This window comes from Urocitellus parryii, chromosome 6 (assembly GCF_045843805.1).
Source record: "Urocitellus parryii isolate mUroPar1 chromosome 6, mUroPar1.hap1, whole genome shotgun sequence".
NCBI lineage: Eukaryota > Metazoa > Chordata > Mammalia > Rodentia > Sciuridae > Urocitellus > Urocitellus parryii.
Genome location: NC_135536.1, coordinates 12,219,437 through 12,245,619, shown reverse-complemented (window position 1 = coordinate 12,245,619; position 26,183 = coordinate 12,219,437). Strand labels below are relative to the sequence as shown.

Genomic DNA, 26,183 nt, shown 5'->3' with positions numbered 1-26,183 from the left:
TTTTTCTTCTCATGGTTCTTCATTCTGTTTTTAACAAGTTTGTTAAGAATGCTCTTGTATTTCTACAAGTCTTAAGGCTTAAGATTTTACATTTAAGCATACAATCAGTTTGGAATTAGTTTTTATGTGGTGTGAAGAAGCGTTGACTTTTCCCCATGAAAGTTATCTAGTCATTCCAGTTTGATTGCTGAAAATATTATCCTTTACATATTGAATTAACCTTGGTAATTTTATTGAAAAGTAATTGACTACATACTTTTTGTGGGTCTGTTTCTAGACTAAGAATTTTGTTTAGACTTTTTATATTTTTCCTTACACCAATGTTATACTTTGTTGATTACTGTAGCTTTATAGTATACATTGAAGTCATATGATACAAATTTTTTTATATTTATTTCTTTTCAAGATTGATTTGACCATTTTAATACCTTTGCATGTTCATATAAATTTTACTATTGGCTTGTCATTTCTACAAAGTAATTTTCTGGGACTTTGGGATTTCACATGGAACATATAGTTTTGGGAGAATTTGAACAATATTGAGTCTTCTGATCCATGAAAGTGGCATGCCTATTGTTTATTTAGGTCTTTAATTTTAGCAATATTTGCTTGTTTTCAGTGTACAGAAATTTCAAATCAATATATTGCTTAAGCTACTCCCAAATGTTTTGGATGCTATTGTAAACAGTATTTAAAAATTTAGTATTTAACAAATAGTGTGTAAAAATAATGAAAATTTAATTTAATTCTATTTATTTATTGCTACTCTTGTAAACACAACTGATTTTTATAGAGACTTTATATCCTGCATCGCTAAATTCACATTATTTTTGTAGCTTTTTTGGGTAGTTTCTTAAGACTTTCTATATAATGAAGACTCTCTGCAAATAAAGGTTCTTTTCAGTTTTTCTTCTTCCTTTCTGATTTATCATTCCTTTCTTCTTCTCTTCCTCCCTACTTCCTTCCTTGCTTCTCTCTTTCTCCCTTCTTTGCCTCCTTTCTTAGATCTTTTTCTCATTGTTCTGCCTCATGTCTCCAGTTCAGTGTTCAGCAGAAGTGCTGAGAGTGGTCATGCCTATTCTACCCGCAAGCTGTCAAGGAGCGTATTCAGGCTTTCACTATGAAATATGATGTCAGCTGTAGGTTTTTCATGGATGCTTTTTAAAAGATTCAGCTTGAGGAAGTTCCTGACTGTTCTTAGTTTATTGAGAATTTTAATCAATTTTTGGAAAATGCATTTTCTCTTTCTGTTGAGATGATCATATAATTTCTTATCTTTATTCTGTTAATATGTGATTTGCTTTACACTGTTAAACTAATTTTGCATTCATGGGATAAACCTCACTGTTATGCTGTATTACATTGCCAGATTTAATTTGGCAATATAATACAGACTTTGTTCATTGTTATTGCTCCTCCTTTTTTTTTTTTTTTTTTTGTACCAGGGGTGCAACCCAGGGGTGCAACCCAGGGGTGCTTTACCACCGAACTACATCCCCAGCTCTTTTTATTTTTTGAGACAGGGTTTTGCTAAGTTGCTTAGAGCCTCACTAAGTTGCTCACTCTGGTCCCAAACTTGCAGTCTTCCTGTCTCAGCCTCCCAAGTGAGTGGGATTTCAGGCATATGCCGGCATTCCTGGCTCTTGCTTCTACATTTATGAGGCATATTTATCTATTTTTTAATCATAATATTTCATCTTGTTTTGTTTGTGGACTAATGTTGACCTCATGCCATGAGTTGAGAAGTATCTCCCTTCTATTTTCTGTAAGAGTTCATGTAGGATTTATTACTTAAATGATTCATATCATTCACTAATGAAGTAATCTGGACTCAGGGTTTTTGTGGGAAGGTTTTATATTATAAATTTAATCTTTTAAATAATTATAGGATTATTTAGATTTTAAAGTTTTTGTTGAACAGTATTTTGTAATCTGTGTCTCTTGAGAATGTGGGTATTTCATCCAAATTATTGAATTTATTGGTATGTTTGTAGGATATATAGTGATGTCCTGCTTTCGTTCCTTACATGGTAATTGATGTCTTCTCTATTTTTTCTTCATTAAGCTGGCTAGAGGGCTTAAAAAGTTTATTGAACTTTCCAAAGAACCTGCTTAAAAATTTTATTGATTTTCTCTGCAGTTTTCTGTTTTCAATTTTGTTAATTTCTGCTTTTCACATCATCATCATCATCATCATCATCATCATCATCATCATGTACCGGGATTGAATCTAGAGATGTTTAATCATTAAGCCACATTCTCAGCCCTTCTTATTTTTCATTTTGAGTCAGGGTCTTGCTAAGTTACTTAAGGCCTCATTAAATTGCTGAGGCTGGCCTTAAGCTTGCAGTCTTGCTGTCTCAGCTCCTGAATCACTGGGATTACAGGCATGTGCCACCATGCCCAGCTTATTATTTTTTACCTTCTACTGATCTTGAGTTTGATTTGTTCTCATTCTGTTTTCTTAAGGTAGAAACATTAATCATTTCTTACACTTTTTATGTTTTCTAATATAAGAGTTTAAAACTAAATTTTGCTGTAAACATTTCTTTATTTGCATTGCATAATTGTCATGTATGTTGTTTTCATTATATTGCAGTTCAGAATATTTTCTAATATTTTTCATTGACTAGTGAATTGTTTAGAAGTATTTTTTAATGTATTTGGCAATTTCCCAGATATCTTTGTGTTGTTGATTTCTAGTCTGATTTCATTCTTTTTAGAGAATATACTATATGAAGTAGCAACATCTAAAGTTTTTTCTTTTCTTTTCTTTTTTTTTTTTTGTATTGTGGATTGATTGAACTTAGGGCCCAGCCCACACATGCTAAACACATGTTCTACCACTGAACTATACCCACAGCTCACCATCTAAATTTTTTAGACTTATTCTGCGGACTAAAAATATTGTCTATCTTGGTAGATGTTGCATGAGCACTTGAAAACAGTGTGTATTCCACAGTGGTTGTGTGGAGAGTTTTTATTATCCATTTGGTTAACTTCTTTGAGGGTGTTGTCAAAGTCATATTATGACTGATTTTTATCCACTTGCTTTATCAGTTGCTGAGAGGGGATTGTTTAAATTTACAACTTTAATTATGAATTTAGTTCTCTTATCAGTTTTATTAGTTTAATATATATACACATATTTATCATTATATATTCTTGATCAATTGGCCCTTTTATCTTCATAAAATATATTTCTTTATTTCTGATAATAATCTCTGACTTGGATATACTTGTCTGATATTTATATGGACATTCCAGCTTTCTTGTTTTAGCATTTGTATGGCATAAGTTTTTCTGTTTACTTTTTTTCTTTTTTTAAAATCTTTCTTAAAATTTTTTTCTTTTTTTAAAATCTTGACATATCATACATTTGATTCAAATGGGGTACGTAATCTTATTTTTCCATGTGTACAGATTGCAGGATCACATTGGTTATACAGCCATGTTTATACATACTGCCATACTAGTGTCTATTGTATTGTGCTGCCCTTCTTATCCCCCCTCCCCTCCCCTCCCCTCCTGTCACCTCTTTCTACCCAATCTACTGTGACACGTTTCTCTCTCTTTTTCCTTCTCCCTCACACCATCTTATATGTAATTTTGCATAACCATGAGGGTCTCCTACCATCTTCCGTCCAATTCTCCTTCTCTCTCCCATTCCCACGCACCTCTCATCACTATTTAATGGTAATCTTCTTCTCATGCTCTTCCTCTCTGCTCTGTTTTGAGTCGCCTCCCTTATATCAAAGAAGACATTCTGCATTTGTTTTTTAGGGATTGGCTAGCTTCACTTAGCATAATCTGCTCTAATGCCATCCATTTCCCTGCAGATGCCATGATTTTGTTATTTTTTAGTGCGGAGTAATATTCCATTGTGTATAAATGCCATATTTTTTTTATCCATTCATCTATTGAAAGGCATCTGGGTTGGTTCCAGAGTCTAGCTATTGTGAATTGTGCTGCTATGAACATTGATGTAGCTGTGTCCCTGTTTTATGCTCTTTTTAGGTCTTTTGGGTATAGTCCGAGAAGGGGAATAGCTGGGTCAAATGGTGGTTCCATTCCCAGGTTTCCAAGGAATCTCCATACTGCTTTCCAAATTGGCTGAACCAATTTGCAGTCCCACCAGCAATGTACAAGAGTACCCTTTTCCCCACATCCTCACCAGCACTTGTTATTGTCTGACTTCATAATGGCTGCCATTCTTACTGGAGTGAGATGGTATCTTAGAGTGGTTTTAATTTGCATTTCTCTGATTGCTAGAGATGGTGAGCATTTTTTCGTGTATTTGTTGATCAATTGTATATCCTCCTCTGAGAAGTGTCTGTTCAGATCCTTGGCCCATTTGTTGATTGGGTTATTTGTTTTCTTGTTGTTTAATTTTTTGAGTTCTTTGTATAGCCTAGAGATTAGAGCTCTATCTGAAGTGTGAGGGGTAAATATTTATTCCCAGGATGTAGGCTCCCTATTTACCTCTCTTATTGTTTCTCTTGCTGAGAAAAAACTTTTTAGTTTGAATACGTCCCATTTGTTGATTCTTGATTTTAACTCTTAACTTACCTGTTTCTTTATATCTTGTGTGTTTCTACAAGTAGACTCTATTTGAATAAAGCTTTTTGAAAAACTTAAATCCTATTTGACAATCTCTGCCTTTTAGACCATTTGCTTTTAATGTAATCATTGATACAGTGGCCTTTGATCTGTCAGCTTATGCTAATTTAAAAAAAATTTAAGTTATAGATGGACAAATACCTTTATTTGGTTGACTTATTTTTATATGGTGCTGAGGATTGAACCCAGTGCCTCACACATGCAAGGCAAGCACCCTGAGCCACAGTCCCAGCCCGAGCTTATGCTAATTTTATATTTTTCCCATCTATTCTTTATTCCCTTTTGTTAATATCTTGCCCTTTTTTGAATTCTTTTTAGTATTCAATTTTATATCTATATTGAATCATTTACTTTTCTTTTGAAAAAATTTCTCTAGTGTTTACAATGTGCATTTCTTTGGTATTTTTTATTTCTTCTATATGGAAATAGAATGCATTTGACACATCATACATAAATGGAATATAATTTCTCATCGTCTGGTTTTACATGATGTAGAGTTTCACAGGTCATGTAATCATATATGTACATAGAGTAATAATGTTAGATTCATTTTACTGTTATTCCTAACCCCATACCTGCCTTCTCTCCCTTCACTCCCCTCTGTCTAGTCCAAAATACTTCTATTCTCAACCACATTCCCCTATTGTGATTTAACATCCACATATCAGAGAAAACATTTGGCCTTTGGTTCTTTGGGATTGGTGTATTTCATTTAGCATGATATTCTCCAGCCCCATCCATTTACAGACAAATGCCATAATTACGTTCTTCTTTAAGGCTGAATAATATTCCATTGTATACGCATACCATAGTTTATTTTATCCATCCATCTGTTGAAGAGCACCTAGGTTACTTCCATAGTTTAGCTATGGTGAATTGAGCTGCTATAAACATTGATGTGGATGTGTCACTGTAGTATGCTGATTTTAAGTCCTTTGGGTATATGCTGAGGAGTGGGATAACTGGGTCAAATGGTGGTTCCATTCCAGGTTTTTTGAGGAATCTGCGTACTGCTTTCACAGTGGTTGCATCATTTGCAGTCCCACCCTATGAGTGTATCTTTTTCCCACATCCTCACCAACATTTATTGTTGCCTGTATTCTTGAGGGATTGCCATTCTGACTGGAGTAAGATGGAATCTCAGTGTAGTTTTGATTTGCATTTCTAGAGATGTTGAACATTTTTACATATATTTGTATTTCTTCTTCTTCTTTTTAAAAAAATATTTACAATTTTTTAGTTGTAGTTGGACACATTATCTTTATTTCATTCTTATGTGGTGCTGAGGATTGAACCCAGAGCCTCACACGTGCTAGGCGAGTGCTCTGCCCCTGAGCCACAATCCCAGTCCCTGTTTTTTTTTTTTTAAGTTGTTGATGGACCTTTTTATTTATTTATATATGGTGCTAATAATCAAACTCAGTGTTGCATGCATGTAGGCAAGTGCTCCACCACTGAGCCACAACCCCAGCTGTGTATTTCTTCTTCTGTGGAGTGTCTGTTCAGTTCCTTTGCCCATTTATAGATTGGGTTATTTATTTATTTATTTATTTTAGTGTTAAGTTTTTTGAGTTCTTTATATATCCTGGAGATTAATGCTCTATCTGAGATATATGTGGTAAAGATTTTTTTTCCCATTCTGTAGGCGCTCTCTTCACATTATTGATTTTTTTCTTTACTGTGAAGAAGCTTTTTAATTTGATTCCATCCCATTTATTGATTGTTGATTTTACTTCTTGTGCTTTAGAAATCTTGTTAATTAAGGAAGTCAGTTCCCAAGTCACCATGGTGGAGATTTGTACCTATTTTTTCTTCTATTTGGCCCAACGTCTCTCTTCTAGTGCCAAAGTCTTTGATCCACTTTGAGTTGATTTGTGCAGTGTGAAAGATAGGGGTTTAAATTCGTTTTGCTACATGTGGATTTCCAGTTTTCCCAGCACCATTTAATGAAGAGGCTCTCTTTTCTCCCAAGTAAGTTTTTGGTACCTTTGTCTAGTATGAAATAACTGTATTTATGTGGGTTTGTCTTTGTGTCTTCTGTAACATTGGTCTACATATCTGTTGTTTTTGTTACTGTGGCTCTGTGGTATAATTTTAAGTCTGGTATTGTGATGCCTTCTGCTTCATTTTTTTTTTTTCTTGCTAAGGATTGCTTTGGCTATTCTGTGTCTCTTATTTTTCCAAATGAGTTTCATTATTGCCTTTTCTATTTCTATGAAGAATGCCGTTGTGATTTTAATAGGAATTGCATTAAATCTCTCCAGTGCTTTTGGTAGTATGGCCATTTTGGCAATGTTAATTCTGCCTATCCAAGAGTATGGGAGATCTTTCCATCTTCTTCAATTTCTTTCTTTAGTGTTCTATAGTTTTCATTTACAATGTGCATTTTTAACTTTACCTCTACCTGTCAAATATTATTATACCAATTTACATGTTAATATAAGAACCTATTTATTTTCATTTGTCCCTCCTCATTCTTTTTGTACTTGTTATCAACATTTTTCACACACATACACACACACATACACAATTAACCTCACAATACATAGCTATTACTTCTATTTTAAATAGTTATCTTTTTATAACATATTGAGTAAAGAAGTCTTCTATAGTCTTCTTGTATAGTACTCTTTATGCCTTTGTGTAGCCTGAGCTTCTCTTTGGTATCCTTCAGTGGAGCTCATCTGGCTATAAATTCTCTTACCTGGTACTTGTCTTCAAATAGTCTTTATGTAATGCTCATTTATGAGGAGTATTTTCTCTGGGGTTAGAATTCTAGGTTGACAGTATTTTTTGCTTTCAGCCTATTAAAGATGTCTTTCCATTGTCTTCTGGCTATTATTTCTTTTGATGAGAAACCAATGATTACTCTTAACTTGTCTTTGTTTTCCTGTGAGTAAAGTGTCTTTTTGTTTGTTTTCTGGATACTTTCAAGATTTCCTTCTTATCATTGGTTTTGTTTTCATTATATTAATTTTGATGTGATTTTCTTTGGTTTTTTTTTTCCTTGCCTAGGATTCATTGACCTTCTTGGATCTGTGAGTTTATTATTTTCTTCAAACTTGAAAAATGTGGTCATTTAAAAAAATATGTACTATATTGTGGTTCTTTTGTGCTTTTAATCATATTACCTGAAATTTTCCTGTAGCTCACTGAAGCTTAGTTTTCTTCCAGTACTTCACTTTGGATAGTTTCTGTTATTATGCCTTTCCATTCACTATTCATTTCTTATGCATTGTCTAATATGCTGTAAAACCTATTTATTGATTTTTTTCATTTTTCATTTTTTATAAATTCCTTTGGTTCTTTTATTATTTTTTCATTTTTATCATCATTATGTTCATGATTATGTTTTCCTTTGAATATATTTATAATAGTATTTTAAAAACATTGTTTGCTATTTTATCTTTGTAATTTCTGGGCTTGATTCTATTGATTTTTACCCTGGCTTACAGCAACATTTTCCTCCTTTCAAATATCAAGTGCTTTTTGACTGATGCTTGATTTCATGAATATTGCATTATTGTGAATGTCTGGATTTTTTGCTTCCATTATAGTGCATTAAATCTTTTTTGGCAATCATGTTACTTGTGGATCAGCTTGACCCTTTCAGGCTTTGTTAGGGAGACCCTAGGGTGGCCTTTTCCATGTTAGCTTAGCCCTATTACTTAGGTGTGACCTTCCCAGAGTATCTATTAAATGCTTCAGTGAATTCCTCCACTTTAGCGGTTAGAACTAGAACGTCTCCCAGCTAGGTATAAACTCTAATAATTATTTAGTTTATAGTCCCTCCCAGTCAATCCATTCTCATGGAGATTTATTTACCTTAGACATGTTTGGCTTAATATAAAGCTAAAACCAAAAGAGAATCCTACTTAGATTTTTATAGCTATGATTGCACAGCTCCTGATTCCTTGGTATTCTACCTAACAAAACAGCACTTTGCCTCTTCAAGCTATGGTTTCTGTCCCCTCAACTAAAAACAAAAAACAAAAACAAAAACAAAAAAACCCCCGCCCTGCTCTGCTTATCTTTCTCCTTTTTGGACCAAGTCTGAGATTGTGTTCAGGCTGAAAACCAAGTGATCATGGGACTATCTGCATTATTTCTCTTCTCTCACGAAGCACTGTCCTCCCTACATTATCTGTAGTTCACTTTCCCAAATAGTTGTTTTATATATATGTTTGTGTGTGTGTATGCGCGCGCGCACACACACACACACACACACACACACACACATTTATTTATTTATTTATTTATTTATTTATTTATTTTAGTTTTCTAGTTGTTTGTGATGGGAAGGCAAGTATAATATCAATTACTCCATCACAATTGGAAACAGATTTTTGTTGTGCTTTTACACTGTCTTTTGTTACTATTTTTGAGTGGAGCTCTATTATTGATACTGCTGGTGATGAGAATCAATCAGGGCTGAGTTCCATTTCCCCAGATATGAAGTTTGAACACCTGAGAAACGCCTTGAAAGGAAAGCGTAGAAAGCAAGTTTTATTTGAAGGATAGAACAGAGATAGACTTCTCCACAGAGAACGGGCAGAGAGCTGGGTATTGGAGGAAGTGGGGGTGTCCTGTCCCTTTTACACATTTTAGATTTTCTTTGTTCTCATGCTCTCCTCCTCCCTTTATCTTGTCTACGTGACCAGATGCCAAAAGATAGGTGAGAAGAAAGCCTTTCAGGAGGTGCCTCTCTGGGGCTGCCCAAACAGGGCAGGAAAGAGGGCCGCCCAGGAGGTGCTTCATTAACAACCTTTTGGGAGGAACAGTTCTCTGGAGGCAGGTAACCTTGGCACCAGATTGGGGGGAGGAGGGGTAGGGCTCTGGCGGCAATAGCATTTCAGTTCTCCAGCGGCAGCCTCTACCTTCCCAGAGTCAAATCAGCGTCCATCTTCCTGATCCAATCCAATTATTTATTATCTATATTGACTGCCTTTTGTCCCCCTAGCTTCATTATGACTATATTTGCCACAAGATTAGGTGTGTAGGTTGTCTTTATATCAGAATAAATTGTAGTGCTTTCCCCATTTACAAATACCTGTGCTCTATTCTCAAGAGTGTTTTTTGTTTTTTGTTTTTTGTTTTTGAGAGAGGAGAGAGTGTGTGTGTATTACCAGAGATGGAATCCAGGGCCTTGCAAGTTCTCTTCCACTGGGCCCTCTTTATTTTTTTGTTTTGAAGTAGAGTCTTGAGTTTCCCAGGCTGGGCTTGAGTTCATGATCCTCTTGCCTCCAGTTCCCTGAATAGCTGGAATTATAGGAATGTACCACTGTCCCTGGCTAATCTCAGAAATTTTGATTCAATAGATCTAACATGGGCTTTAGATCTCATATTTTAAAAACCTTAACAGGTTTAAAAAAAATTATTGGAGGATCTCACTAAGTTGCTAAGGCTGGCCTCAAATTGTGATCCTCCTGCCTCAGCCTCCCAAGTCTCAGGATTATAGGCATGTGCCACCATATCCAGTGACAAGTGGTTTTTGACATTAGCAAAATCTAAGAATCACCCTTCTCCTAATGTGATGAACATAGTATCCTACAAAATATTTCTAATTCAGTGATACTTGGTAAAAGTAGAATGAAAACTGAGAGGAATGCAACCTCCTGCATATCCCCACTATCCACACAAAAGGCATGGGTTTATAGCAGAGCAGAAGTATTTAGAACCCTGATCAAGTGCTATGACTTTTGCACATTCTTGCACATTCAGTAGGAAGGAATGCTGTGATGTCTGTCATGAGTTTGGGATTGGAGGAATGAGCCACGTGTCCTATGTATTTACAATGTGTATGCAGTTAAAGGCAATCACTGTCTTTAAGTTTCTCTAATTGCACAGGAAAGTATATTGCCACTCTTTGTATTCATCTTGATTTTTGCTACATTTGGGAAACAAATCTGTTATGAAATACCCCTATCCAAATTATCTCTTCATTCATTCATTTACTCATTTATTTCTTCTTTCTTTTCCCTAAAGTATGATACTATGTTATTAGAATAGTGGTCTTTTGTGTATACTTCTTATCTTCTTTTTAAAAAAATTGACCTGTGGTCCTATAAGTTTAGTATATGGCAATTTAGAAGGATGTCCTACTTTCAGTCACATTACATTTAAAAAAAAATGATGGAATATTGCTAGTTAACTCATTGGGCTACATGATCATCTGGAGGATGGCAATTACTGGCTGTGATTTTTCCCAGGTCACTTAGTTCTTTTCCTCGTCCTTTATATATGCTTAGTTAAGGAGTCAGATACGGATGTCAGCAAACTAGCAGAGGTTCAGAACGTGGGTCATGTGAGAGAGAGAGATCAGTTTCCTTTGGGCAATAAACTTATCTTCCCAGTTTCTACATTTGATGGGGATGCAGTGGGAAATGGAATGTTGGAGGATGCCTTAGGCCATTTATCAATTTGAAACATTTCCTGACACCAAAAAATATAAGATGTTTATTATAGTATACCACAATGAAAAGAGAAGAGCATCAGAAATCAAGGGATATAGGTTCAAGACCCAGCTTGTGTTGACTAACTATGACCATGTCAAGCTACTTGACCTTTTTATTTTCAAAACTTACTATTACATTAAATGAAGTAATAATCGGCTATACATAGCCCACTGAGTTATTGTAGAATCAAGTGAAAATATAGTCTGCAAAAAAACTTTTGCAGACTTGTTAATGTTACACATTGTGAGGTAATATATGGTGTATGCTGCCTTCTGTTGTCTTTCTCTTCTTTGGAAAATGGATAGATTGTGATATCTTTGCCTGATTTAAACATTTTTCATAGATTTTTAAAAAATGATTCTTCTAGGAAGCCATCTGATGGTGCTTCTACTTAGGGAAAAAAAGCTAGTGAACTATGCTGCGTTTTCACTAGAGCAGGAATAATTTCAATGATAAGTGCTCATCGGTTCTATTTTGCTTTACAGCTTGGAATCCCATCCACTGCCAGCACATTGAATGCCACAATGCAATTAACAAGCCAGCTGTGAAGGTACTGTTTTATTGGACTTGTTTCCATGTTTTATTTTCAGTGGACACATTATTAGGAGAAAATTACTGAATGAAGTGGAGAAGAGTGCATGCTTCTCTGTAAAGCAAAGGCAATAAGTTCAATCACCTATGTTCAATCTAACTGTACTTGAGCAGACTGGGTCAAGACAGAGCGATGAGTAATCATGACTGCAGTTTTTGGATATGAGTTCATGGCCAGGTATTGTGAAGCACTGAGTTGATTATCAGAAAAATCCTGGTGAAACACTTAAATGGCCCTTCTTTGGCTTCTATCTGAGCTAATAAACTCAAGGAAATGTATTTTCCCTCAGTTTTCATATGTGTGTTACAAAGTCGGAGTGCCTAATGTGCAAATGTGCAAATTCAAGAACTCTAGGGCAAAAATAGATACAATTGTGAAGTGTTGGTCAAAGTGACTGAGAGGTGTTTGGATAGCATGCATGTGGAAAGTTACATTAGAGATAAGGAAACTGTGGTCACACAGGCAGTTAGTGTCAGCACTGGGGTCAGAATTCTTTTCTTAACATCAGATCAGTGTGGTCCTGCTAAAGCCCCAAATCTAGGATGTTGAATGTTAGAGAAACAATCATATCCTTTAATAAAATTGTGTGTGGTGTATTTGTTGAACATAAAACACTTGGCTGGATAGATTCGTGTCTGCATTTGTAAGGGTTAAATGTCAAATGATGAGGAGTTGGTGTAGCTGAAGTTACTGGAGTTCACAGTTACTTTTAGAACTACTGTCATGAGAGTTTGTTTCCCTTTGTCTATAGAGAGATGGTGAAGATGATCAAATAATTGAAAATCATACTATCACTTTAGAAAAACAAAGAATGGTTAAAATGAGATCTAATAAATATAAAAAGAACCAAAAATGTATTTTGCCACCAAAAGTGGCAACCAGGTGCCAATAACAACCTGGTAATCTCAAGATATCATAACTGCCTCTGATGAAGGCAGATTTAATGAACGTTGACAAAGAGCAGACGATACTGACCTGCCAATGGAAGTGTGGGCCCGCCCATTCCACCATGTGCACCTCCTATTTCAGTAGGCATTGGGGTTCACAGGTACTTTGTGGTGAGGTATTTTGAGCTAAACACATGTGAGATCATAGATTATTCAAGAAGTTCAGCTTGCTTAATTTTTCACAGGGATGAGATGTGCATGGTTCCTTCTTACTTTTATTTCTATATCCTTCCTTCCGTCTGCCTGTTACAGGTTTCTCTAGTTATTTTTTCCTAGAGTTTATGTCAGACCGCATCCTCAGGAGTGCTCTGACATCTGTTACTAATGCTTTCTAGCCTTCTAATCACAGAAATAAATCAGGAATTAGATTTTCTCCTCTTTTAGGCAAACAGCCTAGTCCATTCCTCTAGGTTGGGCTTAAATTTTCTCCTCAAAGCCAGTCCTCTAGGATAGGTCAGATCACCCTACTTTCTGTCATTTAAAAAATTGAGGTAAAATTCACATACCATAAAATTAACAATTTTGAACTGAACAATTCAGTGATATTTGGTACATTCACACAACTCCTAATTTTATTTAGTTCCAAGACATTTTCATCACCAAAGTCTCATGTGTCGATCTCTAGTTTTCCTAAAGAACTCTCTTTTCTATTTTAACCCTACACTTTCCAGAAAGGTAACATTCTTGTGACTGCTTCCTGTATGTAGACCTGGTATTGTTCTGTATTTCCCGTGTGAGTGCTTGAAAGCATGCATCATACCATGAGACATTCAGATCAAAAGTATCCAACATCCAGATACTTACAAAATTACATTAAGTGAAAATCAAAGTTATGATATTGCATAATATGCTAGTTTAGTTTAAAATATCACATCTATACATATTCACAGTAAAAAAACCAAGATGAACTCATTGGAATGTTACAGGCAATGGATCAGGATGGAGAGTTAATGAGTTATTTGAATTTCCTTCTTTTTCTTCATTTCCTGAGCCTCTGTAATGGGCAAATATTTTATTCATAAACAGAAACAGTCATTTTTTAATGCAACATCCAGATATGAACTCATTAGGAAAGGTGTCAACTGCTCTGTTTAGAATAGAACAGAATTGACTCTATTGCCCAGAAATCTGGTGGGTCATGTTAATTAAGTCACTTAACAAGGTAAGTGGTCAACCAGCTAATCTCTAGTGACTCTAGTGCTAACATCCTAGGGAGTTTTTCCTTTTGAGTGGAACACCTGGCAGAGGTATCAATGAATTGTTAGAAATGAGAGTAAGGTAATAATGCTCAAGACAAAGTATAGATGAGGTGCATGGGAAAGACTCAGGAAAAATGGATTAATCCTTTCCAAAAGGTTGAATTTCCATAATGCCACCAGGCTCTCATGGTTTTCCAACTAGGAAAGCATTATCTATTTTTGTTAAAATAGGGTGCAAAAAAGTAATTTTTAAGTAAAAGTTAACAGCTTCAATAAATAAGGTTAATGTTAAAAATATACTGGAACTTATGGTTTATGATATCACCCTCTGCTTTTGGTTTTACTTGGTTCTGTTTGAAGTCCTCTTTATGAAGTACTCTGAATCCCAGATAATTATTTTAAGACAGGGGTTGGGGCCATCTATGATCCATAGCCGAATCTGGCTGGATGGTTGTTTTTGTAAGTAAAGTTTTATTGGAACACATCTATTCTCATTTGCTTTTGTTTCATCTAAGGCCACTTTCATGCTATATCCGTGGAGTTGAGTAGTTGTAACAGAGACTGTATGGCCCACAAAACTTAAAATATTTACTTTTTGGTCATTCATAGAGAAATTGTGCTAATCTCTGATTTAACAAAAAGTAGTTATTCATTATTGCATATAAGGAATCATGAAACTTACACAACCAGGCCTTTAGTATCTGGTAATACATAATTGACAATTTTGATGGTGTGTTGATTTAAATTTAGCAATTCTAACTATTATTTTCCCAACCACTGAAACTCATCAGGGTTTTAATTGAATTGCAGTCTGTTTTGGGTTGTAAATTTGGGTCATTTTCCCCTTTCAAATCAATGAAAACAACTAAAGAAGAGAGTAAAATTTTAGAAGAATTTGTATATTAGACATTCATTGTGTCATTTGGTATAGCATGGGTTGATTATTTCTTGAAAGCCGGGAACAGAATTTGAAATGACTTTGAGAAATCATTGTGATTTAAATTGAAGCCAAGTACAGAATGCAGCTAATCATCTGAATGTGTTCCCCTGATCTAAAACATCCAGGTATTTGAAATATCCTGACACTCAACTGTGAAGTGAACACTTTTCATCAGTGCTTGGGTTAGTGAAACCCCAGCCATAAACAACAAAGCATTGGGGGTGAAAAATTGTAGGTCATGTGTAGAAAAAATAAAAAACATGAAAATGAAATGTTAGATGACTTTAACAGAGCTAAGATTCCAGAGTAAGAAGAGTGAACTACTCAATGCTAGATTTATGCTATTTTTTCTGAATGGGTCTTAAGAAGCTAAGTTCTCTTCTGCCAGCAGGTTCATGTCATTTGTGATTTTAAGATCTAAATAATAATATATTTTCCTTTTTTAAAAGGGAGATTACTGTCTTTATTTTAAGCAGCCATTGAATAGATGATTTTTTATCTTTGTGGAATGTGGGTGGGTTTCTTGACACTGTTTGTTCTTTAATTGCAAATAACAGGAGAAATAAAAACCCACCACAGCCACGATTAATGTCTCAGTGTGCACTCAGTGAGCGTGGTATGAGCAGTCACAGGTCAAATGGGTTTGACTAATATCTACTCCACTTTGCCTGTGGGAATGTGTCACTCACTGTGAAGCACTCATCTCATCAGAGTTCATCTGTCTTTTCTTGTGTTTCAGATGTGTATAGACCCTTCCCTGTCAGTTGCTTTGGGGGATAAACCACCCCCATTGTATCTCTGTGAAGAATGCAGTGAGAGGATTGCAGGGTAGGTATAGGACTCTCAATGGGAAAATAAGAAAAAATTATTTGGACCTAAATTGCTTATATTACACAGCTTTCCCAGTAGCCTTGCCATGCTTTTTGTTTTTTAATTTTTATTTTTGTAGTTATAGATGGACAGAATGCCTTTATTTTATTTGTTTAATTTAATGTGGGGCCGAGGATGGAACCCAGTGCCTCATGCATGCTAGGCAAGGGCTCTACCACAGAACTCCAGCCCCAGCCCCTTGCCGTGTTTTTTAAAGGTTCATTTGACATTTAACATGTAGCAAAGTGTCATTTAGAAGATTACAGCTTTGTTTGCAATGTTTTTCTCCATGTGACACGAGAAAGCAATTCCACTTAATAAAGCAGCTCTAATTTTGAAGTAGCCTTTTAAAAAGGCCTCAGAGAAAAATAGATGTAAAAGGAGACTGTGGTTTCCAAATATGACATGCAATTCAAGTGGTTTCTCTTTGCTTGTTATTTTTGCAGTCACACTCGGTTTTGTGAAGATCGTGCAGTATTTTGGTTGGCATAATTAGCATCTGGAAAGTATCATTTAAAGATAACTGAATATGATGAATGCCTATAATTTATAATTTAGCTGGAATGCATTAGAGTTTTAAAAGTTTATTATGATAGTGCTCTTAATTATCCTTTCTATTAGAAGCCTTTCAACAATAGTGTGCAGCTTATAAACATTCATGTGGAAGGGGAGCATTTCAATGAAGCTCAAAAATGAATTTTATTTTTCTTTATAGGGACCACAGCGAGTGGTTGATTGATGTTCTTCTGCCACAAGGTATGGTTTACTTCAGAAAGTGTGAATAATGAGTAATCACAACTAATGACATGGTTGATTTATCTCCCTTTGTGCTATTTTATTTTACAAAGACAGTAACCAGAGAATAATATCCCATGAATATTCATTGGGATATTCATTTTATCAGTGTCTTGGTATTATATATCCAAACATTTAATAATGAGGGGCAAAGTATCAACTCTATCAGAATTAAGGTTAGATGTTGCAGTTAGGCTTCTGTAGGACTAAAGCCCTGCTGAATTGTGTCGTAAGGGATTTTCTGTGTATATAACAGGTTTATCGATGATATTTTGTTGTGCCAGGTCAGAAAGAATAAAAAAAACACCAGTGGGAAGAGAATTTAATAATGGGCCTTTTTCTTGACACTATATTTTGGGGGAATGACCTTTAATTGCTCTGAGACTCAGGTTCCCTAACACTAAAATGGGGATAAAGTACATCTAACCCATTTCAATGGAAAGACAAGATTTTTGACACACTTTTTTTTTTTTTGATACCAGGGATTAAACCTAGGGGCACTTAACCACTGAGCCACATCTCCAGCCCCTTTTTATATTTTATTTAGAGACAGGGTCTCACTGAGTTGCTTAGGGCCTTGCTAAGTTGCTGAGGCTGGCTTTTAACTTGTGATCCTCCTGCCTCAATTTCCCGAGCTGCTCAGATTACAGGCATGTGCCACCATACCTGGCCTGCAACACTTTTTGATGTTTGTTTCAATTCTGAAAGTTGTGTTTCAAAAGTTGATTGATCCGGGCTGGGGATGTGGCTCAAGCAGTATTCTTGCCACCTCATTGGTGGCTACAATGACAAGGGAAAAGTACTTAGCAAAGCAGAGAAAGACAAAGGGTGGGAAAAGCTGGGGACATAGTGAGTATAGATCAATGACACAGGAAGAATTGATATCTGATTTAGTATGTAGATAGTAAAAGGATTTATATGAAAGGCTCATTTAAAAAAAAGTTAAAACCTTATGTTAATAAATTCTGTGACCATTTAAACAACAGCCTTAAGGCATTTTCTCAATGATAATTACACTACTTCTTTGTAGTCTTACTTGCTCTCTGTAAAATAGAGCGATATGTCAGTCTTTATTTCCTTCAAAAGGACATTGTGAAAAGTTATATAAGGTTATGTAAAGGCTTGGGCCTGTAGAAGGCTTGGGCTTGTATTATGGGTAAAGGTAATTTTTCCCCCTTAAACTGGGCTACTTTATTAGTGAGCTTCCAGTGCTCTGAGGTAAAGCTGATAGTCAAGTACTAATAAACTTACTTTCTTCCTTCCTTCCTTTCTTTCTTTCTTTCTTTCTTTCTTTCTTTCTTTCTTTCTTTCTTTCTTTCTTCTTTCTTTCTTTCCTCCTTTCCCTTTCCCTTTCCCTTTCCCTTTCCCATTAGGCCTCTCAATGTTGTATGTTGCCCAGGCTGGCCCTAAACTCCTGTGCTCAAGTGATTCCCTTGCCTCAGCCCCCAAGTAGCTGGGACTATAGACATGTGCCACTGTGCCCAGCTTTTAAAATATATTTTAAATATAAGATATGTTGCTGAATTTTGGTCATCATTTGTTGATGACATTCATCTTTGGAAGAATTGATCATAACTTTTTTTTTTTAAAGAGAGAGAAAGAACTTTTTTAATATTTATTTTTCAGTTTTTGGTGGACACAACATCTTTATTTTATTTTTATGTGGTGTTAAGATTGAACCCAGCACCCCACGAATGCCAGGCGAGTGTGATACCACTTGAGCCACATCCCCAGCCCCAAATCATAACTTTTTATTATTTATCTAAAGATAAGACACTAACCTCAGATTATTTAAGGATATCAAACTGTTAAATTACCATTAGTTATACAAAAGCAGCTTTAAGACTGAGTTATACATTTCTTTGACTTGGCATCTACTAATTCATAATTTGCAAACAGTTTGGGGGGACATTTACCTTTAATCTTTAAATAAATCGTAACATAGACCATCCTATAACAAGGCGTTAGTCCATTTTTTTTAAGTCCTTACCGTTTCAAGGAAAATGCTAATAGATTTTTGGAAAAATTATTTTCAGGTGTTTTTCTTAAGCATCAATTTCCATGGAACTAATTGGTATGCCCACTAAAAAGATTTTTATGAATTTGTTGAAGTTAATTCTGTAAGTAGACAGTAGTTTGATGGCCTTACTCCAACTGGTCTACCCTTTGGTTTGAGAATTGGTTTATCTTGTATAACCATACAGCTGGTTTTACATGAGTTAAGTCTGGTATAAATTGATAGTTCAAGCGTAAGTAGACCAAGGTAGTAGGCTTTTTCTACACTTTACATATAGCAGAGCATCGCATGATAGCAATCTAAATATATCATATCAAACCAGTATCATAGTGTATTGGATAAACCAGCAAATAGGGGATGTAGGAACTGTACCTATACATATGTCTCTATCATTGATAGGCTGTAAGATCTTGAAGAATTCATCCAACCATAGTGGCCTTAATTTTGTCCTCTATAAAATGAGGAGGTTAAAATTAAAGTTGTTTGACTTTAATGTGATCTGATTTCTAAGTCATAACTGAGAAAATTGGGTTAGTTGTGAGACTAGGTGACATATTTGCTGCATGCAGGTGTTTCTAACTTTATTAAACATAAACCCTGATATCACTATCAGGTAAGAAAGAGATATTTTATACTTTAGGAGGAAAATAGAGTCCAGGAAAAGTAGATGACAACTTATGAGATAAGTCCAAAGCTGTTTAGCTGAGTTTCAAGGTTGTGTGAATTATGGTTGTTTTTTAAAAATTATCCTTCACGGCTGCCCTTATTTAAAATGGGCTTTCTTTCTTTGTTGATATTTTGTGTACCTTCCCCTTACAGCTGAAATATCTGCCATATGTCAGAAAAAGGTAAGAGCCAGCCATCTGTGTGGTGGGGCATGGTTTTCTGTGTTTGTATGTCAATTCGTGCATTGACATCTGCCTCTTTCTGCACCATGGTTTCCTAGTTTATTCATGTCATTGTATTTGTGAAGAGAAAAAGGAAATAATTTAGCATGCAATATTGTGATATTAAAATTGTCTCTATTTCCATCACTGCTTTTGCTTACCCATCTTACATACAATGTTTTTGTAAAGTAATTTGAAATAAAAGCATATATATAATTCTGAGATAGTCTAATTATAAAAACATTTGAATGACAATGCAATTCATAGAACTTAACTTTAGTAAAGAATGTATCTTATATATTAACAATCTTTATTATTTTGAGATGTAGTATGAATAGTCTAGTATATATGTGTAAAAACATATCCTGATCAAGTATATATGGAAAATATTCATTTATATGGAAATTAAACAATGACCCTCGCTAAAGACTCCTCTAAAATTTCCCTTAGCCACTTTTCATAGTTTATCTAAGCCATTTCTATTTTCTATTCTTGTTTTAGTGGTTTAAAAGTTATGAGAAGATTATTATAGTCATACAAAGAGCTTTGATGAGTTAGTTGAGATGCTTGGGTTCTTTCCAGCTCTGTTCTCTCTTACCTTTGTGGACCTTGTACGACTCATTTAAACATTTTTGGAGGTTGATTATGAGCAGGTATCTTTGGAAGGCTGTCTTGGTTATTTATTATTGCATAACAAACTATACTAACATGTAGTGGCTAATAACAACAACCAAGTTGGACAAATTGACCTATGCTCAACTAGGTAGTTCTTTATAAACTCTTAGGCTCATTGATATAGTTGCGTAAGTTGGTGTGTGGGTTGACAATTGGCTGGTTCCAGATGGTCTTACTCCCATTGTCATGTCTGGGGTCTTAATTGGTTGCCTGGATGGTTGGGATGATGAGGAATATGGGCTTCCTCCTTTCTAGGAGATGTCTCATCCTTCATGGGGCTGGGCTGGACTTGTTTACAAAGCAGCAGTGTTCTGAGAGAGGGAGAGGTGGTTGCAAGGCCTCAGAGACTTAGAAGTCTGTGTCAGTTCTGTTGCTTTTCATTGGTCAAAGAAAGTCCTGAGGTCAGCCCAGATTCAAGGAATGGGGAAATAGGATCCTCATGGTTATAAAAGGATTGGTAATATTTAATCCACCATAATCTACTATTTAGCTATAACTAAATTTTTCCATATGTAAAATATACGCACCACTTTACAATGCCCCCCCTTCCCCCACCACAAATCTTATCCATTTATGGCTTTAAGCTTAAAGTTCAATACCTCATGATATGATATGATCACCTATGAAATTCCTTGGGTACAAATTCTCTTTATTCAGAGACCCATGAACTACAAAGGAAGATTATCTGCTCCCTGCACATCCAAGACACAATGGTGAGATAAGTATAGGATTACAGCAATAAACCTCTGTTCAGAAAGAGGAAGAGGATACAGTTGGCAGTCCCTGGTGTATAGCAGCTCCAGCCATGAACATGTCAGCAGCTGCTCACTGTCTTCCAGGGATGGCAGATGGGTCTTTATTAGGGTCTTGTTTTAATTCCTGAGAGTAGTTCCCTAACCTATCCCTGCTCCTGAGGTCTTGTCCCCACTCTCTAAGATATCTTTCCTTTATAATTAGAAATGTCCTGTGCTGCAGCAAGTAACTCAATTGGCTTCCTGTGTAGAAGCTGGGGTTCCACATGCCATTTTTTTTTTCATTTTGGATTGTGTTTGTATGCTTTAGTTTTAGCTTGTGGTGTTTTTGCTAATATGATTCCTAAAAACTTTGGGATTTTCAATGAATCTAATTGGGTTTTGGGTCCCCAAAGCTACATTTATAATTATTTTTGAGAAAGATTTTTTTTCTATCGTTGAGCATTTCATACTGTACCTAAAATTATTATAATCCCTTTTCTAGCCACAAGGTTTAGCTGTGCACACCTTATAGCTTTCTGAAGTCTTAACAAAGAATCTTCTATTAACAGAGCACACTCTTGATTTGATCTTGATCCTGAGGCCTTTTTTTGAGATTTTTTTTTACAAGTTTGAAAGACTATGATATGAAGGTTGTATTTTTCTTGTTTTGTGATGCTGAATCCCTGTGCATGCTTCAGAAATGTTCTGCTACTGAATTACATCCCCAGATCAAGTTTTATTTTCCAAATCAGTATGTCTTCTGGTGTCATACCTAACATATTTGAAACCCAAATTTGATAATTTTTTAATACTTCTGTTTCCATGACAAATTTATTTTTAGTAATATGCTTTAAATTAGCACATTTTATTATTCACCCTTTAATAAATGTTATATTTTATAGGAAAGTTAATTTGGATAGCTTCCATTAAGTTCATAATAGTTCAGAATTGTTTGAACTTGCTTTGGGCACAGTTTTTGCCTCTAACTTTTTGGTATGACATATTCCTACCATTGAATAGTAGGTTTGAAATAAATAATGTTAGTATCATGATTGAAAGTTAAAGACCTTGATTTATTTCAGTTCTGTCATTATGAGACCAGTTGGAACTGCATATATTCCTTGGCTTGCATGGGGTTATATCCTGAAAAACCATCATAAGATGAAAAAGCATCTAATACATTTAGCTTGCCAAATATCATAGCTTAGCCTAGACCACCTTAAATGTGCTCAGAATACTTATATTAGCCTACAATTGATGGCAAAGCCACCTAACATAAGGTCTATTTTATAATAAAGTATTAAATATCTCATATAATATATTGAATACTGTGCTGAAAGTGAAACAGAGATTGGTTATGTGGGTATACTTTCTCACCAAATTAAAAAAAAATTTAGATTGAGCCATTCTAGAGTTGGGAACTGTTTGTGTTTATGTATGTCTAAAATTCAAAGCAGTAAAACAGAGTGACTGGAGTGAATATTTGAAAACTGCACCCAGGTCAATCTGTATCTAAGGGGAAATCTCTTCAGTTTACTTTGGAAATGAATGCATACAATTGAGTGCACCATCATTCCTATACAGCTGGCAATAAGGGCTATAGATGTCAAAGTAGACACTGGAAATTTATTGTAAGGCCGCGCATCTGTTGCTAACATTAGTGATATTCATGTCTCCACCCCCTTTCTTTTCAGAGATGCTAGAAAATGATTGGGACACTTCAGGTTCGCAGAGTAGAGACCATGGTGCTCGGCAATACTCCCAACTTAGCCAAGTAACAGCAAATCTCTTCTTACACATGATTTAGCCCCACCCAAGCCTCAAAAATACTTTAACACATAGAATAGAGGAGACAAAAACCCCAAACCAAGGAGGAACAACTAGAGGGGGACCTCAGGTCCCACTCCTGGACATCTACTCATACATCAAAAATGGAGAGATGTCCCAGAACAAAAAAGATGACTACACACAAAAGGACACATGCATAAAAGAGAAGGGGGCACTCATTTCAATCAATACACAAATCCAATATTTTCTTAAAAATATATTTATTTATTTATTTTTATGTGGTGGTGAGGATTGTACCAAGTGCTTCACACGTGTGAGGCAGGCGCTCTGCCACTGAGCTGCAGGCCCAGTCCCAAATCCAAGATTTTTGAAAACATGAGGAAATAGGCAAATAATCTCCCTCCAAATTCATTATCCCCCAACAAAGAATCCCACAGTTATGGATGAAATTCCACTGATTATTAAAATGTTCATTGAACTAAGAGAAGATTTAAGGAATGAACTAAGAGATCAAATACAGGAGATGAAAGGCCATTTCAATAAATAGAGATAATGAAAATAAACCTATCAAAAGGAAATCCTAAGGAAGTACATTTCTTTACAGAGCTGTGTCATACCATCCTTTGGGCTCTCTGCTAGAAAAGTGGAATGAAGTCTCAAATAATTGCCTTTTTAATTGTATCCTCAGGTATTATAGATGTAGGATAGTACTGTATCATACTCTGTGAATGTAAAACCTCTTGTACCTGCTTTATAATACATAGTAGTGAATGTACTTTATCAGAGCTGTTTTTAATGATGTTACTCTAGAATATTTTCTTTTCAGATGATGATTGAGAAGCTAATATAAAGTGGTTTTAAAAAAAAGAAACCTATCAGAACTCCTAGAAGACACAAGGAATCAAGATTCACTTGAAAGCATCACCAACAGATTAGATTGCATAGAAAATAGAACTTCACACCTTGAAGATAGAACTTAAGGCCTTGAAGATGGGATATATGAACTTGAATACTCAGTATGTAATAAAGGAAAAAGAAAAAGGACCATGATCAGAATATATAAGAACTCAGGGATGGCATCAAGAGAACAAACCTGAGAGTCATTGGGATAGAAGAGAACATGGAGATACAGGCTGAATGTGTTGAGAATATTTTCAGTTAGATAGTAACAGAAAAATTTCCCCATATTAGAAATGAGATAGACATCCACTTATAGGAAGCATACAGGACACCAAACAGAAAAGGTCAAAACAGCTTTTCTAAGACACATCATAATTAGAATGCCTAACATGTAAAATAAGGAAAGAATATTAAAAGTTGCAAGAGAAAAGTACCAGGTCATATTTAGCGACAAACCAATAAGTCTCACTTCTGACTTCTCAACTGAGATCCTAAAATCAAGAGGGCCTGGAATGAGATATTTCAAGCTCTAAAAGCAAACAATTTCCAGCTATGACTGCTATATCCAGCAAAGCTACTTTTCAAAATAAAAACTTTCCGTGACAAGGATAAACTAAAAGCTCCATGATCACTAAATCAGCACTACAAAGAATACTTAAAGATATACTGCACATAAAGGGACCCCCCCAAAAACCCCAAAGTTCTCAAATAGATGAAGATCAATAGAAAAGCAACAAGCTAAATGAAAATAAAGATGGAATTAAATACAGCAAATAAACCTAAATGGCATAAAACAACACATATTTGTGGTAACACTGAATGTAAATGGTCTCAACTTTCCAATTGAAAGAAATATATTAGCAGAATGGATTAAAAAACAAATCCAACTATATTCTGTTTTCAGGGTACTCATGTCATGAGCAAAGATACCCACAGACTGAAAATAAAATGATGAGAAAAAAATATTCCATGCAAGGAAGCAGGAGTAGTTATTCTCATTTGACAAAGTAGATTTTGAGCAAAAATTAATCAGAAGAAACAGAGAAGGCCACTATATATTGGTAATAATGCAGCAAGAAGATATAATGATAATAAATATATATATCCCAAATTTTCAGTGTACCTAATTAGACACACACACACACACACACACACGAACACAATACTTCTTGACATTAAATCTCAGATAGAACTGAATAATACTGATTGATTTCAATACCCTTGTCACCAATAGACAGATCATCCAAAATATAAAATCAATAAAGATATCTTTGGCCTAAATAATACTATAAATCAAATGAATCTAACACGAATCTACCAAATATCTACTGAATATCTCATCCCAAGAAAGCTGGATTTACTTTCTTATCAGCAGCTCATGGATCCTTTTCCAAAATAGACCACATTCAAGGTCACAAAGTAAGTCTTAGTAAATATAAAAAATTGACATATCCCTTGCATCCTATCAGATTATAATGGAATAAAACTAGAAATCAATAGCAAGAAAAAAAATAGAAACCACATAAACACATGAATATCGAATAATGAATCATAGAAGAAATGAGAGAAGAAATCAAGAAATTCTTTGAAACAAATGAGAACAGAGATAAAACATATAAAAATCTCCAGGGCAGTAGTTCTAAGAGCAAAATTTATAGCACTGAGTGCTTTCGTTAAAAAAATAGATCTCAAATAGATTTATTTGAGAATAAATAAGCTTATGCTTTACCTCCATGCTTTAGAGAAGGAAGAATAAACTAATTCCAAATGAGTAGAGACAGGAAACAAGTAATATCTGGGCCAAAATTAGTGAAATTGAGAATAAAGAAACAATACACAGGATCAGTGCAACAAATTCTTTGAAAAGATAAGTAAGATTGATAAACTCTTAGCCAAACTAACCAAAAGAAAGAGAGAAGATTCAAATAAACAAAATAAGAGATGAAAGAAGACATTACCACACACTGCTGAAATCCAGGGGATCACTAGGAGCTATTTTGAAAATTTATATTCCAATAAACTGAAAAATCCAAAAATGACAAGTTTCTAGACACATATGACTTGTCCAGATTGAACTAGGAAGATATAGAAAACCTAAGCAGACCGATATAAAATAATGAAATTGAAACAGCAATTAAAAACCTTCCAACAAAAAAAATTCTAGGACCGGATGGATTGTCAGCTGAGTTTTACCAGACCTTTAAAGAAGAACTAGCACCAATCTTTCTCAGAATTTTCCAGGAAATAGAAAAGGAAGGAGCACTTCCAAGTACATTCTATGAAGCCACTATAACCCTGGTAACAAAACCAGAAAAAGATACATGAAGGAAATAAGACCAAAGATCAATAGCAATGATGAATATAGATGCAAAAATCTGTAATATAATATTAGCAAACTACATTAAAAAATACATGAAAAAAATAACATTCCATGATCAATTGGGTCTCATCCTAGGTTGGTTCAACATAAGCAAATCAATAAACGTGATTCACTTCATAAATAGAATTAAGGATAAGAATTATATAATCATCTCAATCGATGCAGAACAGGGTTTGAAGAAACCCAGCCCTCATTCATGTTGTAAATGCTGGAGAAACTAGGAATAGAAGAAACTTACCTCAACATTATAAAGGATATATATATATATATATATATATATATATATATATATATATATGTGATAAACCCAAAGCCAATGTTATACTGACTGAATATAAACTACAAACATTTCTTCTAAAATCAGGAACAAGACAAGGATATCCA

The 26,183-nt window shown here is 34.9% G+C and overlaps 1 protein-coding gene across 4 annotated transcripts in view; it reads left to right on the top strand.

The window, feature by feature from the left end:
• Unc79 (unc-79 subunit of NALCN channel complex) overlaps positions 1-26,183 on the top strand; it is a 211,009-nt gene that overhangs the window by 34,124 nt on the left and 150,702 nt on the right. For all 4 annotated transcript variants that reach the window (XM_077799972.1, XM_077799971.1, XM_077799969.1 and 1 more), the window contains exons 5-8: positions 11,561-11,625; positions 15,493-15,581; positions 16,339-16,379; positions 19,255-19,283. In XM_077799972.1, the coding sequence (XP_077656098.1) occupies positions 11,561-11,625; positions 15,493-15,581; positions 16,339-16,379; positions 19,255-19,283 (224 nt within the window). The remainder of the gene's footprint in view (positions 1-11,560; positions 11,626-15,492; positions 15,582-16,338; positions 16,380-19,254; positions 19,284-26,183) is intronic.